Raw genomic sequence first — 13,251 nt, forward strand, 5'->3', positions numbered from 1 at the left:
TGATCCATTTTGAGTTGAATTTTGTATAGGGTAAGAGGTGAGGGTCTGGTTTCATTCTTCTGTGTATGGATATCCAGTTTTTCTAGCACCATTTATTGAAGAGACAGACTGTCCTTTCCCCAATGAGTGTTCTTGGTACCTTCATCGAAAGTCAAATGTAGATATGTGGCTTAATTTCTTAATTTCTCTATTCTGTTTAATTGGTCTATGTGTCTATTTTTATGCCAGTAGCATACTGTTTTGGTTACTACAACTTTGTGATATATTTTGAAGTCTGGTAGTGGTATCAACTACCAGATTTGTTCTTTTTGTTCAGGATTGCTTTAGCTATTCAGAGTCTTTTGTGGTTCCTTACAAATCTTAGGATTTTTTTCCATAATTCTGTGAGGCATGTCATTGGCATTCTGATAGGGATTGCATTGAATATATAAATTTCTTTGGGTAGTGTTGTCATCTTCATAATATTAATTCTTCTGATCCATGAGCATGAGATGTATTTCCATTCGTTTGTATCCTCTTCAGCTTATTTCATCAGTGTTTTATAGTTTTCGTTATAGAGGTCTTTCATCTCCTTGGTTAAATTTATTCCTAGGTATTTTATTTTCTTTGATTTTTGTGTCTATTGTAAATGGGATTGCCTTCTTGATTTCTTTTTCAGCTAGTTTGTGTATAGAAATACTGATTTTTGTATATTAATTTTGTATCCTGCAACTTTATGGAATTCATTTATCAGATGTGAGAGTTTTCTGGTGGGGTCTTTAGGTTTTTCTATATAGAAGATCATGTCATCTGCAAATAGGGACATTTGACTTCCTGCTTTCCAATTGGGGTACTCTATTTCCTCCTCTTGCCTAAGTGCTTCCTAGACACAGGGATGCTTTTGTGCTAAGTTCCATCTTCTGACCCCAGTCCTAACCTCGACTTTAGCCTCTGTGGGCAGTGGGTACTTTGAATTCTTAGCTTTTACAGACTGTAGATGAAGCACATCTATAGATAACCACTTCTCTCCTTACATTCCATTCTTCACTGTCAGTATCGTAAGAATCTGGCATGTTCATTCTTTTTTGGTGCTGCCCTCTCGCTCAACCTTAGCCACACTAGAGCTCCAGGCCACATCCTGAAAAGAATTAGCCTGGCCTCCCAGTGACTTTCTTGATTTGGCATCTGTCAGTAATACAGCTGATTCGCCCACCAAAATAACTACTAGCCACCCCTGAAGCCTGAGTGCATAACATGTCGTCCCAGTTTGCCACGCCCACAGACAGTTCCTTTGGCTCCTATTTGGGGAAAGTCTCAAACCCATCCTATGAATTCTCTTCCCATTGTTAAACAGAGACCCAGCTGGGAAAACAAGGCTGAAATTCTGACCCTGTCGTCTCTTTCCCTGATTTGCAGCTGACTGGGGCAGATGGAATTGATTCAAACCCTGGACTAAGGGGGAGTGAAAGGGGTGGGTTATGAGAAAGAGAGACAGGCTGCTGGACTTCTTCAGAGGTGGGCCCTGGCCAGGGGAGGCAGAATTCCTTCATGCTTACCCTTCACTGTAGCAAATCAATTTGCAATGGCTTGTAGCTGCTGGAGCACTGGGTCTGGGGCCCCCCCAGCTGCATGTGGAGTAAGTTGATTGCAGGCTAGAAGGCAAAGCATTTTTTGCCTTTTCCGTTTGTGTGGCACTGAGACCTGAAGAAGCCAGCTTTGATTAAGATTTGGAACTTAATCAAAAGCTTCTGAGAGTTGGATATAATGACAGCACCGGAAGTATTTGGTCTCTGTGTTCTCTTTCAGCTATCTCACGTGAGAGGGCGGTGGAACTCCTTAGGAAATGTCTGGAGGAGGTGAGTAGTTCCCATAGGATCCTGAAAGGAATGTTTGTCTCTCTGTTTGCCAGTGTTGTTCCTGTTCCTCAGCTATATTTTTTCAGATTTTTGCCAGAAGGTGTAATACATACCCACTAACCAGATGTGAAGTTGCTACCAGGGATAGAGTTTGGTGTGGATAGCAAGCTCACTTTTCTCTCACAGATTACCTCCTCAATGTCAGTTTTATAATTTAATTCTTTCTGGTTTATCCAAACCAGTGGTTCTCAAATTTTAGTGTGTGTAAGTATCACCTGGGAAACCTGTTAAACAGATTGCCATCTCTGCCCCAACCCTCAATTCTGAGTCCACTGTTCTGAGGTACAAACTGGGAAGCTCTGCTTTAACTGGCAGTCCCAGGTGATTTTGCTACAGGTGGTAACTGAGGCTGTACTTGAAGAACTTCTGCTCTAGACTTTATTTTTTTATTTGAGACGGAGTTTCGCTTTTGTTGCCCAGGCTGGAGTGCAGTGGCACGATTTCAGCTCACTGCAACCTCCGCCTCTGGGTTCAAGCAATTCTCTTGCCTTAGCCTCCTGAGTAGCTGGGATTACAGGTGCCCACCACCATGCCTGGCTAGTTTTTTGTATTTTTAGTAGAGACAGGGTTTCACCATGTTGGCCAGGCTGGTCTTGAACTCCTTACCTCAGGTGATCCGCCTGCCTCGGCCTCCCAAAGTGCTGGGATTACAGGCATGAGCCACCATGCCCGTCCCTGCCCTAGACTTTATACCTGCTCTGTTCTTGTGCCACCTGTAATTGCCATACTGCCTGCTCCCTTAATAGTGCATGAGTCTTTGTAATCTGTGAGAAAAAGCCTCCCCTAAGAATTCAGGAGGACCATAGAAAGCAACTAGGAAGCTTTGGGCAGAAGGGGAGAGTAGACTTTGGCTTGCGAGGACAGGATTACAGAACACACCCTTTCTAATACTACTCCTTAGAGTCTAAGGCTTTGGGTATAGATGGAGAATGGGGGAATGGGGAGGTCAAAAACCAGCCACATTAGTTTTTTTCATTCTTTTACTGTTCCTGTGGCTTAAGGATGAACTTGACCTCGTGGTTTAGTAAGAGAGTAGGAAGATAAGAGCAGGAGCGTTGGGAGTAATGTCAGTTTGCTTCTTACACAAACCTTTTGTTTTCAGTCCACAGTGCCCACCCCACCCCCCGCTTTTTTTTTTTTTTTTTTAAGAGATGGATCTCACTTTGTTGCCCAGGCTGGAGTGGAGTGCAGTGGCACCATCATAGCTCACTGCAGCCTGGATTTCTGGAACTCAAGCGATCCTCCCAAGTAGCTGAGACTACAGACAGGCACCACCATGCCCAGCTCATTTTTTAATTTTTAAGAGATGGGGTCTTGCTATGTTACCTAGGCTGGTCTTGAACTCCTGGGCTCAAGATACTCTTCCACCTCAACCTCCCAATTACAGGCCTGAGCCACAGCTCCTGGCCTCTGCTTTGTTCTGAGGACAATCACTCTTTGTTAGCTTATTATCTTGAGACATTTTAAGAGAGACGTCTGTGTTTACCAGACTGATGGGTAACAGACTATGGGGAACAGAACACTGGATTGTCTCATTCGTTCATCAGCTGACTGACCAGAGACAGGCTCTTAGCTGCACCTCCCAGTTCAGCCTCCCTGCCTCCCAGTCATCCTCCAGCTGCTGTTTGGGTACCCTCTACCACTAGAGTACTAGTGCCCTACTGCCAACTGCCTCCAGTAGAATATCAGTTCCACAAAAGCAGGGATTTTTGTTTGCTTGTATCCCCAGTGTCTAGAACAGAGCCTGGCACATAGAACTTAGTAATCATTTGTTGACTGATTTCCTCCATGTCTCTCTGCAGCTCCAGAAACGCTTCATCCTGAATCTGCCAACCTTCAGTGTTCGAATCATTGACAAAAATGGCATCCATGACCTGGATAACATTTCCTTCCCCAAACAGGGCTCCTAACATCATGTCCTCCCTCCCACTTGCCAGGGAACTTTTTTTTGATGGGCTCCTTTATTTTTTTCTACTCTTTTCAGGTGCACTCTTGATAAATGGTTAATTCAGAATAAAGGTGACTATGGATATAATTGGGCCCTCTGGTCCAGGTCTCAGTTTACCTAATATTACCTCAGAAAGGATATGGAGGGAAGATGATCTTTTTGCCAGGTCTGACTTTTCTTCCTGCTCCACCCTCCATTAATGCTCAGTACCCTTTAGCAGCTGACAGCCCCACGTTCTACTCCATGCTTGGCTTCCTTTCCAACTAGCTCTTTCATATATTTTACTTGCTAGTATCTCCATTCTCTCTAAAGTAGTGGTTCTTTTTGCCCTTAAACTTAAATTTTTAAATTAATTAACCTGAATTAATAATACATGCACTTAATATAACATGCAAACAGTACAAAAACATGTAGTGAAAAATATTTCTTCCAGAGCCAGGTGTGGTGGCTCATACCTGTAATCCCAGCACTTTGGGAGGCCGAGGCGGGCGGATCACGAGGTCAAGAGAGTGAGACCATCCTGACCAACATGGTAAAACCCCGTGTCTAATAAAAATACAAAAATTAGCTGGGCTTGGTGGCACGCACCCCTAGTCCCAGCTACTGGGGAGGCTGAGGCAGGAGAATCGGTCGAACCTGGGAGGCAGAGGTTGCAGTGAGCCTAGATCGCGCCACTGTACTCCAGCCTGGCAACAGAGTGAGACTCCGTCTCAAAAAAAGAAGGAAAAATGTTTCTTCCATCCCTATAATCCAGTCATCTGCTTCCTGCTTCCCTTCCTGGAGGAAACTTCAGCTACTAATTTCTTATGTTTTTTAAGAGATATTCTGTTACTGTGTAAAGTATACATACATACAGACACATGCCCCCTTTAAATTTTTTAGATTTATTTATTTAGAGACAGGGTCTCACTCTAGCCCAGGCTGGAGTGCTGTGGCGTAATCTTGGCTCACTGCAACCTCCGCCTCCTGGGCCCAAGTGATCCTCCCATCTCAGCCTCCTGAGTAGCTAGGATTACAGGCGCACACCACCAATGCCCAGCTAGTTTTTGTGTTTTTCATAGAGACAGGGTCTCACCATGTCATTCAGGTTGGTCTTGAACTCCTGGGCTCAAGCAGTCTGCCTGCCTTGGCTTCCCAGTGCTGGGATTACAGGCGTGAGCCACCGTGCCCGGCTAAAAAGTATTTTTAATGTTCTGCATATTGCTTATTTCACTTAACACTGTATTAGAGATTGTTTTATATCAGTACATATAGATATGCTTATTCTTGTTGACAGTTGCATAATTTTCCATTAAATTGATGTATCATGGGCAGTTAACCAGTTACCCGTTTTACTCTTAGCATACATTTAGGGCACAATGTGGATGTTTTGTGGTTAAAGCTATTAAAACAGTGGTTCTTGACCAGATGTGTGTTTCAGAATGTTCATCTCACATTTCCAGTTGCTACTGATGCTGCTGGTCTAGGAACCACATATCAAAACCATTTGGTCTCCGACTAAGATAAACCCTACTTTATCCAATTCTGTGCTCCTCTTAATATCATATACAGATAGGTTTTTGTTTTGTCTGTGATTAAATGTATCATCTAAGATACTACCTACTGATCATAACGTTCATATTAAAGTATTGGGTTAACATTAGATTTGGGTGTCTTATACACTATTTAATACGCCAATGATAAATGCCTTATACCATAAGAAGAAAGCTAATCATTGAGTAAATGGGAGAAAAGAGATGATTCACGTCACTACAGTTGATTCAACCTCCAACACCACCATGAATATGCATAGGTTTGAGCTTTTAGCTAGATTCCTGAGCATAAGGCATCTATTTTAAAAGTGCCACAGGTTGGCCGGGCACGGTGGCTCATGCCTGTAATCCCAGCACTTTGGCCGCCTGCCGAGGCGGGCGGATCACCTGAGGTCAGGAGTTCAAGACCAGCCTGGCCAACATGGTGAAACCCCATCTCTACTAAAAAAATATATAACAATTAGCCAGGCGTGGTGGCACACGCCTGTAAACCCAACTACTTGGGAGGCTGAGGCAGGAGAATTTCTTGAGCCCGGGAGAGGGAGGTTGCAGTGAGCCGAGATCATGCCACTGCACTCCAGCCTGGCTGACAGAGCAAGACTCTGTCTCAAAAAAAAAAAAAAAAAAAAAAAAAAGCCCCACAGATGATTCTGATGCCCTACCCAGTGGAGTGCCGCTACTAAAGCACAGACTATCCTGCTACATGATTTTCCCATCTGTACAATGACTGAAATAGCACCTATTCTATGTGGTAGATATGAGAATTCCATGAAGTAATATAGGTAAACATTTAGTTCAGGGCTTGGCATGTGGTAAGTGCTCAGTAAGTGTATAATGATTGGTAAACTTGTTATTCTGCATTCAGGCCTCACCAGGGATGACATACGGTTCTCTGCCTTTGAATGTCAGTGTCCCCAGGGCAATCTCAGGCAAGCCTGCAAACCCATCCTGACTCTCAGTGTTTTTTTGCCAATCTGGATCTCTTACCTGAGCTACAAATCAACTCATTCCTAGATAGCTCACCCTCCAGATTTAGGGACATCGAACTCAGTATGTCTAAAGCTGAGCCTTACCATCTGCCCCTCTCCAAACCGCCTCTATGACATTCTGTCTTAGAGAATTAGAGCTACCTGGTTTCCCAAGTGCCCAAGTCAGAAACCCAGGCATCATTTATTTTTAATAAATGTTTTATTTTGGAATAAATTTGGTTTTACAGAAAAGTTGCAAAGATAATACGGTGTCCTTATACCCCTTATTCAGTTTCTGTAATGTTAACATCTTCTATATACCATGGTATATTTGTCAAAACTGAGAAACCAACATTGGTTGGTGTATTAGTATTACTAAGCTCCAGGCTTTATTCAGATTTTACCAGTTTTTCCACTAATTTTCTTCTGTTCTAGGATATAATCCAAGATACAACATTGCATTTAGCTGGGCATCATTTTTATGCCATTCTTTATCTCCTGTCTCTACATGGCCACCAAGTTCTGGCATTTCTACATCCTAAATCTTTTAATTTTATTATAATTTTTTATTGTTGTTTTTCAGAGACAGGGTCTTGCTCCATCACCTAGGCTGGAGTACAGTGGCATGATCGTAGCTTACTGCAGTAAGTTCACTTGAACTCCTGGGCTCAAGTGAACCTCTTACCCCAGCCTCCCAACTAGCTGGGACTAGAGGGGTGCACCACTGCACCCAGCTAATTTTGTAAAAAATTTTTGTAGAGACAGGGTCTCGCCATGTTGCCTAGGCTGGTCTCGAACTCTTGGCCTCAAGTGATCCTCCCACCTTGGTCTGCCAAAGCACTGGGATTACAGATGTGAGCCACTGCACCCAGCCTAATCTTTATAAATCTCCATCCCCATTACTCTGGTTCACCCCCTATCGTTTCTTAGACTATTTAACAGCCTCCTAACTTCACTCTACTTTTAATCTCTTCCCTCTCCAGGACTTTCTCCATATTTTAAAAAACTAGTTTCACCATCCATTCCTCTCTGCCCTTAAAACTTTCTGGTGGTTTTCCATGGCTTAAGAGAATAAAGCCCAATTCTTTGATTTGACATGCTAGGCATTCCATAATCCTCTCCGAACCTAACTCCCCACTTTCCTTTCCCTCCTTTACACCTCATAAAGCCTGTGTTCCAACTAAATTTACATGGCCTCGTCATTCACTCCTGACTTCACACCTATGTATACCTACTATAAGAAGGGTAAGCATTGCTTTGTGGAACTTTTCTTACAGAGGGATGTGTGTGTGGAGTCATGATGTAGTGTGTTCTGGTAACTTCTGTTTTCTTCTGCTGGATTTTAGTTTTTAAAATGCCAGCTGTGTCCTAAATCAATTTCCTGAAGTTTAAAAAACACTGGGAATGTACCCATTATTTAACACTCCTGGCCAAACACTGTTCAGAATGGAGTTCTGATTAGCTCCCATCTGCTTTCAGGTGATTAATACACAGAAAAACAAATTATTCCTTCCCAGGCTCGGGGTGGGAGGGGGGATAGGCTGGAGAAGAGAGCAGCTGTTTTGCCTCAGGGTAGGGAAGCTCAGCCCTACTAGAGAGGGTATGGGAAGGCAGAAACCTTTGAGAGATGGAAGAGGCCACTGAAGTGACCCAAGAGCTTGGTCTTGCTAGCTGAGCAACTGCTAGGTCTGCCCTGCCTGGAGCCCAGAGTCCTTTCACTTCTGCTCCCCTTGGCCTTTTGACCAAAGCAGCAGCAGTGCCCAAGCAAGAGAAAGAGGCGCATTCTTGGATTCTCTCTAAATGTCTGCTGCTTGCTTAGTCCAGTGTGTGAATTATGTGTTAGTGTGTTTGGGAGGAGAAACCTGCAACTTGCCTTCACTTACCTTCCTTCATGGGAGGGAATGTTTTCAAAGACTGCACTTTTCATATTTATTCTGGAACACTATGATCCTTTAAGAGAAAGTAGGAAAGTCTTTAAACTCCAAATTGGAATGCTTACCCAGTCTAAACACTCTCCGTTTAATTCACAGATACTTGTTTGCAAAAAAGAAGCCATGTAAACAATCTGTGTATACTTTATTTTTAATTTTTAATTTAATTAATTAATTTATTTTTTTTGAGACAGAATCTTGCTCTGTCACTCAGGCTGGAGTGCAATGGCACGATCTCGGCTCACTGTAGCTTCTGCCTCCTGGGTTCAAGCAATTCTTCTGCCTCAGCCTTCTGAGTAGCTGGGATTACAGGCGTGTGCCACCACACCCAGCTAATTTTTATATTTTTGTAGAGACAGGGTTTCACCATGTTGACTAGGATGGTCTCGGAACCCCTGACCTCAAATGATCTGTCTGCCTCGGCCTCCCAAAGTGCTGAGATTACAGGCGCGAGCCACTGCACCCAGCCCCCGTGTAAACTTTAATCATCATCTACTTTTCCTTAGGGCTAGACCCAGTTAGAGGCTAAAACGTGATTTATTTTGCTGTGGGGAAAAGAAAAACAACTTAATGGGAAGAATCAAATGCTGAGACCTCATTAGAAGCTTCTTAGGCCACTTAGTGTCCATACCATACTGCTTCCTCTGCACTGTTAACTATCCTGACCATATGCTGGCTTAGCAGAGCCTTGGGGCACAAGGGCCTGGGAGGACCTGCTTCCCCTTGCTGGGGTCAGGCCTGTGAGCCCTTCTGTAGACGGCCATGTGATGCAGTGGAAATGAAGGGAGGTTCGGATCACACACATATGCGTGATCACTTGCTTAGTGACTTTGGGCAAGTTGCTTTGATCTACAACTTTCTTGTTTCTAAAATAGGACTTGTTGAAGACTACATGGTCCTTCCTTAGGGAAAGTTGTCCAGCCCCTGAAAAGTTTTTGATAAACTAATTTCTTCTGGGTATTTATAACCTTTTACTGATTTGTTACTATATTCCAGGCATTATATAGAAGTGTTGTATGTCTTATTTAATCCCCTCAACTTCCCATAGTCAAAGATAATTTTAGAGGTAGGATGTCTCTTGCCAGGCCCTAGGCTTCAGTTAAAGCAGAGCATACTTCAGCCTTCCCCCACATTCCTTTCTCTTCCTTTCTGCAGAAAGGATTGAATAACCCAGATAGGGATACTTGGGGAAGGCACTGAGCTCTTTGTTAAAATGAGGAAAAGCAAATATTAGGTGTTAAAGTCATGCCAGCCCCAAATGGAGACTTTCTTCTTGATGTATTCAGAAGGACTGATTGAAAGGGGCTGGAGAAAGGCAGAACTTCCTCCCGCATGATTCAGAATTCTTCAGTGCCACATCTGGATACTGCCTCGAGGTATCAGCACCACCTAACATCCTGCTGGGGGGGGGTGCATACCAGGGGACCTGAAGCTTAGAGTGGCACACCAAGTGAGTGGCAGGGCCAGGGTTAGAACATATTGAGGGTCCCCATGCATTTAGCATGAGGGACAGGCCCCCAGAGGAGGCCCCACTGTGTCTGGAGAGCTTTCACTGGACACATGGGTAGTTGAGGCATTGCAGCTTCTTGGGAAAAGAAGTCACATCTTTGGACCCTTATCCTGAGAAATGATGCCTAGACCCTGTGTTTCTAGCACAATCATCTTCACTTGCAAAGCACCCCATCATCTCTCCCTGACAGCATACTTGAAAAGACACGGGGACAGCAATCCAGGCAAACAACAGTGAATACAATGACCCTGGGGCATAAAACAAAGTGGCAGTTTGAGGAACAGAAAGGAAACCAATGTGGCTGGAGCAAAGTGAGTGATGAAGACAGTAGTTTAAGATGAGGCTGGAGAATCAGGCAAAGTTAGATCATTGCTGGACCTGACTTTGAAGGTGTATCAGAGAAAATAGACTGGTTGGGAGACTACTATAGCAGTCCAGAGAACTAGGGTGTTGGCAGAGAAGAAAGAAGATGGACTCAGAATCCATAGGTCTTTCTGAAGGATTGAGTATAGAGAAAGAACCAAATAGGACTCCCCAGTTTCTGAGTTGAGCAACTGGGTAGAAGGTGGTGTCATCTACTGTGGTGGGATGGTCTGGAAGAGGTCACGATTTGAGTACTTGAGTCATGTGCTCCATTTTGGACATGAGTTCTGAGATGCCTACTAGCCAAGCCAGCAGACAGTTGTACCTCCAAGTCTGGAGTTCAGGCAGCAGCCTGGGCTGAAGATAAACATTCAGGAATTGGCACTATTGAGATATTGAAAGACATGGGATTGAATGAGACCAATCTAAGGAAACAGTATAGAGAGGGACCTGAGGAAAGCCAACATTTAGAGGTCAAGTAGAGAAGTAGCCAGCTAAGTAGACAGAATTGGGACCAGTGAGGTCATAGGAAACCAGAAGTTAGGAGCCACAGAGGAAACAGAGTTGCAGAAAAGAGCAAGTAGTCAGCCATATCCATTGACTGCTGCTGTTAAATCCAGAAAAAAGGCCTTGAGATTTGACACTGTGATGAACATGCTGAGTGGACTTCAGCCGACTGGTCGGGAAAAAAGCAGATTGAAGAGGAAATTGGAGGTGAAGAAATAGAGGTATAGGTGTAGCAATCTTTCAAGAACTTTAACTGCAAAGGAAATAAAGAAATGGGGAAAGGATTTATGTTTTGTAAGGTAAGAGATCCTAGAACATTTGTACTCTGTGGGGTGATCCAGTAATGATTCCGTAGAGAGGGAGACACTGACGATACAGTACAGAAAAGATGACTGAAGAGTGTAATCCTCAAGACGAGAGTTGGATGAGCGTTGGCCTGATAGACACACACAGTCACCAGCGTTCCGACTGACACCTACACACCACCACCAACGGGCATGGTAACAAATCCACCACCAACGGGCATGGTAACAGCCAAACTGACACATGCACCCACCAGCCCACCAAGTCACAGGAATACACATACAGTATTCACTTGACACACACACACAGGCACAGCAACTAATAGCCACACTGACATGCCAGATAGACCAACATCTGTACCTCCTCTCACACAGAAGGGCCCCCAGTTCCCTCCCATGCTCTTAGGGGCCCCTTCCAATCCTACCCCCTGCCCAATTCCCAGGCCCTGCCTCTCCCCAGTGACATTGCCCTCTTAGGAGGCAAATCCAGGCCTGGGCTAAAGAAGGACAGGGAGGGCTTCATATCCAATGAAAGGCTTTATTAAGAGTGAGAGATGGGGACATGGGGAGGTACATCAACTGCAGGGGCAAAATAACCACAAATACAAGATCCCAGTGACAACCTCAGGGTGCCTGACACACCTTTCTTCCCTCCCAACCCACCCACAGCCCTTTGCCAGCAAAAACACCCTCTCCCTCCTGGTCCAGCTGGACAGATCAGTGTATGGCCAGAAAACAGTGAAATGAATCCCCAACTCATTGGGATAAATAAGTTGCACTGGACATTTTAAAATTTCAAATTTAATTACAACATACATAAATAAATAGGACAGACAGTAACAGGACTATGATGAGCAGCAGCCTGGATTCAAGTTCTGCAATTTGTGCTTTATCTTCTTTGTTCCTTGAGGACCCCTCCTGCCCACTTCTCTCTGAGAGTAGGAAGGGTACGAAGAGTCCACTGGGGCCTCCTTCCAGCACCCCTTTTCTGGGGGTAGGAGATTCTGGAATGAGGGGCACCAACTCCTCAGTAGCACCTCTGATTTATCAATTTTCCTCCTGCCACCAGTGAAAAACACAAAGGCTTTGGCCTCTAGAAGCACCCACGGCCACCCAGCCACGCTAATGGAAAGGGCTCTGCCCCATGAGCCAGATCTTTTCATGTCAATTTTCTGTCCAAACCCTTCTCAACCATCAAAGGTCAGAAAATTGCACACATGAGACAAATACCTGGGCCCTTAACTTACCAACACACCACCACAGAGAGGCCACCCTCCCTTACTCCAAGCCAGATCCCCAACTCTGGGATCTCTGGATGAATGTTCTCTTTCTGGCCTGACTCTAATCCCACCTTTCAGTCCTTCCAGGCCCACCCCCAAGAGCTAAGTCCCTATTTCAGGGCCTGGGAGCCCCTTAGGGATGGGGTGGGAGAAGCAGTTATTTCCGATGCTTGGCATCCTTCTCCGAAGCCTTGGTTTCACCATGCCCACTGCCCACACTGCTTAGAAACATCTTGTCCAGCCCCTTGAGTGACTCCAGCAAGTAGTTCTGGAAGGCAGTGAGGGCAGCACAGATGGCAGGCCCACCGAAGCCATGGGTGATGAGGCTAAAGTGTGTCAAGCAGCTCTGTACTCCGGGCTCCAGGATGAGTGCTGGGCGGCTGTTGCCCAGCGGTGAGCGGTCCTGAGCCATCAAGTCTGCAAACTCCTTGCAGATCTGCCTGGTGTGAGAAGGAGGGTCAGAGGTTGAAGGACAAAAGTCTGAGCCCAGAGAAGGACCTGCTACATGCTAGGCATTTTACAGACATTAGCTACACAATTGCTGACCCTCCCAACAGTCTGCAAATGATGACCATAGTTTTTTACAGAAAAGGAAACTAAGGTTCAGAGAAGTCATTTGACTAGCCCAGTATCACACAGCTAATAAACAGCACATGTCGATCACACTGTAATCTTTCTTTTTTGGATGTCTGGCCCATATTCAAAGTGCAGCTCAGCTACTTACTACCTTATATAGGAAACTTTCCTGGATTCCCTCTCCCACCCCAAACACTCAATGCTTCACAGAACTTTGTCTTTGAAGCTATCAGGAAACAATCCAGAATCTGCCGGAAATAATAACTAGCAGTGAATATAATTGAAGGCTGGATGCTGTGCCAACCACACTGTCTGCATCATCTTAATCTTCATAACAAGTCTATACTATTATTATCCCCATCATACGGACAAGAAAACTGGTTTCGGACAGGTTGGATGACCTGTCAAGGTGACCGAGCTGGGATTTGAACCTAGCTCT

General features: G+C 44.7%; 2 protein-coding genes across 4 annotated transcripts in view; one reads left to right on the forward strand and one right to left on the reverse strand.

The window, feature by feature from the left end:
- Nucleotides 1-5,251, forward strand: part of PSMB2 (proteasome 20S subunit beta 2) — a 42,756-nt gene extending 37,505 nt beyond the window's left edge. The window contains exons 5-6 of the mRNA XM_003812572.6: nucleotides 1,786-1,835; nucleotides 3,698-5,251. Coding sequence (XP_003812620.1) covers nucleotides 1,786-1,835; nucleotides 3,698-3,805 — 158 coding nt within the window. The 3' untranslated portion in view covers nucleotides 3,806-5,251. The remainder of the gene's footprint in view (nucleotides 1-1,785; nucleotides 1,836-3,697) is intronic.
- A 6,488-nt stretch (nucleotides 5,252-11,739) lies between these two features.
- The window catches only part of TFAP2E (transcription factor AP-2 epsilon), a 28,394-nt gene continuing 26,882 nt past the window's right edge, over nucleotides 11,740-13,251 (reverse strand). For 2 of the 3 annotated variants that reach the window (XM_034961185.3, XM_063608881.1), the window contains exon 7: nucleotides 11,740-12,676. In XM_034961185.3, the coding sequence (XP_034817076.1) occupies nucleotides 12,394-12,676 (283 nt within the window). In that variant the 3' untranslated portion in view covers nucleotides 11,740-12,393. The remainder of the gene's footprint in view (nucleotides 12,677-13,251) is intronic. The other variant, XM_063608882.1, reaches the window with a different exon arrangement.

Source organism: Pan paniscus, chromosome 1, assembly GCF_029289425.2.
Source record: "Pan paniscus chromosome 1, NHGRI_mPanPan1-v2.0_pri, whole genome shotgun sequence".
Classification (NCBI taxonomy): domain Eukaryota; kingdom Metazoa; phylum Chordata; class Mammalia; order Primates; family Hominidae; genus Pan; species Pan paniscus.